The sequence below is a fragment of the Dipteris shenzhenensis genome, chromosome 1, assembly GCF_047967505.1.
Source record: "Dipteris shenzhenensis isolate YYH24624 ecotype China chromosome 1, Dip_SZ_1.0, whole genome shotgun sequence".
Classification (NCBI taxonomy): domain Eukaryota; kingdom Viridiplantae; phylum Streptophyta; class Polypodiopsida; order Gleicheniales; family Dipteridaceae; genus Dipteris; species Dipteris shenzhenensis.
Genome location: NC_141596.1, coordinates 67,495,384 through 67,502,313, shown reverse-complemented (window position 1 = coordinate 67,502,313; position 6,930 = coordinate 67,495,384). Strand labels below are relative to the sequence as shown.

General features: G+C 42.6%; 1 protein-coding gene across 3 annotated transcripts; it reads right to left on the bottom strand.

The window, feature by feature from the left end:
* Positions 1–3,473: 3,473 nt before the first annotated feature.
* On the bottom strand, positions 3,474–6,400 carry LOC147906261 (Ubiquitin fusion degradation UFD1 family protein). 3 transcript variants are annotated; one of them, XM_087377503.1, is made up of 3 exons: positions 6,093–6,400; positions 4,504–5,838; positions 3,474–4,391 (listed from the first exon to the last, which is right to left on the bottom strand). In XM_087377503.1, the coding sequence occupies exons 1-3, from the start codon at positions 6,273–6,275 to the stop codon at positions 3,780–3,782; spliced, it is 2,130 nt and encodes a 709-aa protein (XP_087233629.1). In that variant the 5' UTR covers positions 6,276–6,400; the 3' UTR covers positions 3,474–3,779. The 3 variants fall into 3 exon arrangements, with proteins under 3 accessions (XP_087233629.1, XP_087233647.1, XP_087233638.1); XM_087377521.1 differs by having other exon boundaries at positions 4,504–5,772; XM_087377512.1 differs by having other exon boundaries at positions 4,504–5,867; positions 6,093–6,394.
* Between the last annotated feature and the right edge of the window lie 530 nt (positions 6,401–6,930).

Below are 6,930 nucleotides of genomic sequence, written 5' to 3'. Positions count from 1 at the left end.
GTCACTTGTCGATAAAATGAATCGAATTGCTAACATAAATGTCTTATTTGTTAATGATGAAAGTGCTCATGATGAATATATGTACCCCCGAGTAAGTGATTCATGTATAAAAGATTTAAAACTTATGACTGATAAAATCCATACACTTGCTCAAAGAAAATCATCTTCGTTGATATTTGATTGAGTGTTGATGAAGTCACTTGAGTGAGATTGATTGTTGAATATAGATCCTTAATGAGAACATGGTAGAAAGATGGTGGTGTTGCATATGTTGCTTGCTGAGATGAATACTGCTTCTCTTTATGTTGTACATATTATGTTGAACATAGAAGTTGACATTGATTGAAGAAAAGACACTTCTTGTAATCTTGAAATTTCCCTATATGAATTGTAGACTTGAATTTTGTCTGTCTTAATGGCTTGTCTAGAGATTGTAAGACATGAACGTGCTAGCTTGCTTCTACTAGATTTTGATGTCAAGAAATAATGACGTAGATCGAGGTCAATCTTATCTAAATTTGTCTTCACAGAGTCTCACGCCTTCAATTCTCTCTTTTTGTGTCCCTTGTTATGATTAGATCATCCACCATCAATGGGACCAATTGCAATGGTTCCATCTTGGCCATCATTGAGAATGAACCTTGATGTTGCTTGCCTTCCATACAAGTTGGTAGACTTTGTGCTACTTATGAATGGTGGTAGCCCATCCACCATTTTGGGTCTTCACATGGCTTCTAGGATCACATATCCAATGTGGCGAAAACAATCTTGAGGCATTTTTTTCGTGTCTCACCATCAGCCACTAATCTTTAGAGACCTTTGTCCTTTACTCCTTTGGCAATATCCACCCTTGTGGCCTTACCGACTGAGGAATTCGTATTTATCAAGACGATGATCATCTCATTTCTTGCAAGCTAGCCCAAGGAGAGAGGATCCTTGCATAGATTTGGGACGAAAAGTGCAGGGACTAGCTAGTATGACATCCCCACTGACGTCATCAACACACCCAACAGTGGATGTAGACCATAGTTTAAAAATATGCTCACACATACAAATTCGCACACCCACACATACTTGAGCATCCATTTATACAAAGTATAAAGCATATACTTAGTCCAAGAACATGCCCATACTCATCCTCTAAAAACACAATACGATAGTCAATCATAAGGTTGAAAATCATAAACTCCATCATACATAGCAGGGACTAGCTACTATGACATCCTCACTGATGTCATCAACGCCCAACAATGGGTGTTGCCATTTAATCAGTTTAAGTGAGTTGAACCTTGCCAATACCCCATTGGGCTCCATCTCTACCACATATTCTCCAAAGTCAACATATTGTTGAGACCTGGAGCTGCAAGTCTCCCCTTTTAACTGGCAAAGACGGTGAAATTTCACATGATGGCATAATGCTAGATTGACTTCAGTCCAAGATTAAGCGGCCACACATTCTCCAATGTCAACATATTGTTCAGAAGTACCACCGTCATATGAATTCCTTGGACGTCCAAAGGAGCATATTGCCCTTGTTGCTGATACTCTCCTCACAAATACTTTCAATAAGAAAGCACGAGTCAAGCCTTGACTCTGACGTGTAAGGATTTTGATGTACAACAATACCCTCATAGCCGTCTCTCCCCCTGCTCTTCCCTTGCCCTGAGCTTATACCCTTTCTGTCTGCCCATTTCAGAATTCAGTAGACTCAAAAAAATGAAGGGCTGAGAATGATCTGCTCACTGTGCCTCGTAATTGACTCTACAAAACACAATATAAAGAGCTGATGTAGCTGTCAGAGTTCCGGAACCTTTAAATTTGACAATTTTCAAAGCAAATTCCATCAAACCAGCAAGTATATGGAATTATGCATAACAAATATGCTGCACGTTGAAATGGTTTAAAGAAAAGTTTCAATGATTTAGAGAACAAACTTAAGACGTTTGCTGCAGGACTGCTAAATAGGCTTTAACCTATTACCTGTAGATTTAGGCAATTACTGAACCAAAACTGCTCAGAACTCCAAACATACTTGGTGAGCTAGTCAACATGACGGGCTACACTGCTGATCAGATTCGAGCCTCTTCTGAAGAGTTGAACGTCAGATCATAGCTCTCAGGCCTGACAGCTGGCAAAACTGCTGAGATCGTACAGGCAGCCTGAGGAGATCATCATGAAACCATGATGCCTTCTCTAATACAAATCTTGGACAACTGTGACGAACAGACCCCCTCCAAGGCCAACACATAACTGATTACTGGTGATACTTATGGCGACAGGTTTAGAAGAAAATTTACACTAGTGCTTAAGGAAAAGCATGTTTCAAAATTGCAAGAAATGGAACAGACAGCATGCTGTTACCATCATCAACCTCAAGTTATGTTCAAGGTTAAGCTGCAAAGGAGAGCAGTAAGCGACCCACCTTAATTGTCCCTTGGAAGGAGCTCTGATACCTCTTGTAACAAAGGCAGATGTAGGCAAAAGAGAGCAGGGAAGGAGATAGGAAGATTGCTACTTGTTTAGTAGGAAAGAGCTGTGAAGAGAAAGCAAACTCCTTGTTGATCTCACAATTACAATAGAGCAGCAGATTATTCCTAAATGAAATGACAAACCGTCCCTAGCACTTAATATAGTTCTAGGGCATGTCAATACAGATCTACACCTGTATGTGACATAATGGTTGTTACCAATGTGACACATGACGTATTATGGCTGCTTATTGACCCATTTGTACGCAGAACATGGCCATGTGGAAAAATCCTAGTCTGTCCTACTAAAAATCTCCATACGTAAAGCCCCTACTACTCAGAATGACATCAGCTAAGGCTCTAGAGTCATCTACTCAATGAGCCCCAGCTATCATGGGAAGACATGCTACTGATACTACTAATATTACACTGTACATATATATACCTAGATGAATCCAGGAACATTCCCAAACTCATCCTCTAAAAACACAACATAGTGCAGTTTCAATCTCACGATAGTCACTCATAAGATTGAAAACCATAAACTCAATCACGCATAGCAGGGACTAGCTACTATAACATCCCCACGGACGTCATCAGCGCCCAACAGTGTGTGTAGACCATAGTATAAAAATATGCTCTCACACATACAAATCCACACACCCACACATACTTACGCATCCATTTATACAAAGTCTTCATACTGAGTTTCTGTCGGCACTCCGGAGGTGAAGGGCAGACTCAGCCATGACGAAGGCTAGCACTAATGTTACACTGTACATACTCCATAAGAACCTGGAATGGACAAATGTCCAACGCTGTTCCAAGATCGCCGAGCCAGCCACAACCATTTCATCATGTAATTATATATCATCTGAACACTCACAACAAAGGCAACTCGTGCTGCATGAAACCCATCACAACAACAACTGAGCTATAAGACAAATAATGGGATCAAAACTGCATGTAAAATAATATAAGCTATAAAGCTTACACAAGTGGTTCAATTTTTATCATTAATGTCATTCGTCTTCAAATTTCCTTTTCCATTTACCAGAAAGGGGGTTCATTACACTCCAAGAATTAAAAATTCCCGTACTCATGGTCCTATTCGCACTCTTTGCAAGCATCCCAGACTGACAACAAGAAATGTAACCCCTTCCAGATAAGATAAAGATCTCATGGATCCGCAGGGAAGTAAATAACAACACAAAAGCAGTAACACATCAGGAAGAAAGCGCCGACCTGCTGACCATATACCCTTAAGACTAAAATAGCACTCAAGAGAATGCATGAAGATCTGTAAGTATACTAATGTACCATATCCAAATGTGAGCTCAAATCCCGCTCGCTGTGCACAGCCAAGCCACAGATAGGACAAGCTACAGAAAGTGAGCTTCTAAATGAAGAGCTTGAAGCAAATCCTGCTTCTTCTGCTCTACTCATTTCACTTGTTGCCAAAGTTACATCTGCTTCAGAAGAAAAATGCTTACTGTCCAAATGCATGCTGAGTTCCCCTTCGCCTGTAAGACCTTCGAATTTCAGGTTGCAAATTGGGCAAAGTACAATTTTGAGCTGCTCCTGACTGCTAAGTTGATTTCCTGCAGTACTATTATAGCCTTCCATAGCAGGGTTAGCTGCAATGTTGTAAGCTGGAGGTGCCACCACCAAGCTTGTCAGAGCATTACCAGCTTGAGCCGTAGAACCATGAGCAGCAGCTCTGTGCAAATCCATTTCTTTGATCATAACTGCTCGACCACACGAATCACAGGGAGCTGTCCTTGCTCCACAACCACTCTCATGCTCTGTTAGACAACGCAGCTTGTCCCGTATGTCCTCGGCCTCTGTTCCTGCTTGAACCATGTCTCCACAAAATCTGCATGTGATCATTCGCAAGGGACAGCTCATTGCTTGATGATTGAACTGCAATAAACAAGATATAAACAACAATTAGAAATTACCCCACTAGCAATATAACAAGCGCATCATTAAAATGTAAGACCTTTTGCTAGTTGCCTATATATCCACCACTCACCATTTCTTCTTTGTCCAACATTGCTCCACATTTGCAAGCCTGGGGTTCATGGTAAACCTTTTTGTGCTTTTCTAGCTCCTCTTGCTGAAATGATTGCCCACACATCAAACAGTGGACATGCTTATTTAATTCTTCTCGCCTTAAAACCACACCACAGCCTGGATACTCGCAAGCAGCATTATGCCGCCTACAGTATGCTTCATGCAAAGCAATAGTCCTGCTGGGTATCAATTGCTTACAATTTCCACACAATTCAAGCCCTCCTTGACCGTGGAGATGGTCATGTTCTTCAGAAGTAACAAGTCCAACTCTTTGTCCAGCACCCCGCAGACTAGGCTGCGCTTGCACACATAGTTTATAGCTTGCCCTCCCACGAAAACCATATACGCCGATACTGTAAGAAGTCATCTGCAAAGTCTTTCCTGGAGCAGTCAAACAAATCATCTTCGTTCCCAGATCATGAGAAGACCACTGATACTGGTTTTGAGTGGGGAAAAGAACAGGATGCGCAGCCACAAACAGGTCTGCATCATTGGTAGCTCCCCCACCTTCAACTTCTAGATGGACAATGATTTGAGTGTCCCCTTTCGTGGCAGCATCCACCAGTTTCTGATCGAGACTGAATTTGTAATATTTGTAACAGCCTTCATCCACAAACCCACTTTCAGCCTTGCCTATTTCCAGCGGTAGGAGCCTGCTCTGGGAGCTTGTACCAGGAACCAATACAGTTTCTACTACATCAACCTCCATGTCCGTCTCTAGGACAGTTACGTTTGAAGCTGGCTTAAGTTCCAACACACGCAGATTATACTTGATTCCCCCATATTGGACTTCAAGCATATCCCCTGTGGACAGAGTTGCGTGCTGTCTAAGTTTTGTTTCAAGCACAGCTTTATGATTTGGAACATCCGCAAAATCTGAGGCTTCTGATTGCAGCTTTGCGTAGATGCCTTTCGGCAGCCTTACGTAGCGAACCCTAACGAGGAAATGGTCTCTTGAAGATCCCAATGATTCCCCAAGCCCTACGTTGTGCCAAACGTGAGATGGCAGCTCCGCAAAGCCCTCTGGCGCGGTGAACTGTAACACGCCGGCATGAGTACCTCTAGTCGTAGTCTCGATAGCTTCCGACCTCTCAGGGACTGGACGGTCGTTGACTAAAGTGATCTCAAAAAACATAGGCCCCTTCTCTAAGGCTCCCTGAGAAGATAGTTGCTCAAATGCGGACGGTGGCAGCCTGATTTTGTCTCCATGGCCTAAAATAAGGGTAGCCTGCAGGACAACGTTAAATCTTACGCCATCTCCAGCTAAAAGATCGTCTTCCTCCTGTTGTCTGGCCTGCAGATCAAGAATCGTTGTAACGATCCCTGCAGAAAGCAAGCGATCCATACATTTTCGTATACATATAACGAGAACAACAAGCTGTGCGAACCTTGCAGAAAGCGAGTGATCAAACCATTCTCGTATACATATAACCTTCCTTCAAGAGATTCATCTAAATACGCAAATGCACCGTATAGGGCACGTCTTTCCATCGCGTCAAGAATAGGTCTTTGGCCCTCAACAACGACCCAGGGTCATTGATTACTTACAGCAGCTGCCGCTTCGGCCTCCTCTATGCGACGCACCCGCTGTGCGGTTTCGATGGCCTCTCGTTGCCGCAAAGCTTCTTCTTTGGCTCGTTTCTCTCGCTCCAGCCGGGCTTTGGCCTGTTCTTTTCGCTGTTTCTGCTCGCGTTCCCATTTCTCCTTAGCTGCTCTCAATTCAAAATCCATGAAGCTGTCTACGAAAGGGGAGGAGGAAAGGGATTGCTGTGCCAAGAGGGAAGGTTGAGAGGAAGCTAGAAAAAGGTTTGGGGAATTGCAATGCTTTTATAACATCGAAAATGTATGGTCCGAAGTTTCCCATGCGCCTTTTAACTCTATTAATATTTATTTTTGGGAAACTAGGTTTCGTCGAGCACTTATCAGTATACTAGGTAACTCGAGATTGAACATGAAAATCCTAGCATGTTATCAAAATTTTAAAGGAAAATAGGTGACCCCTTCGAACAAAAAATCAAAAATCACTCAAGGGAGAGAGAGGGGGGTAAAAATGAATGTTTCTCAGATCTGGACACATGGCAAGATGAAAATGTGATTAATGTTTATCTGCAACATGGCATATTTCGCCACCTCCTACGCATGAGCTTGCTACCCAACATTGAGGCTATGGTGAAGAAGCTTTGAAGCCCAAGTTGCAGCACTATTACGCTTCCAGCAGTGTTGCGCTTGTGAACATGTAAGGGGAGCGGCTTATGTTGAAGCAAGCATGATGAGGGGTGGTAATTTATTATTGATTTCGTGATGTCCACATTTTGGAAGCTGAAGTCCAATAAATACATGAATAAGGCGATACAATAATTGATCCTCCTTGAAGTCTATGTGACAA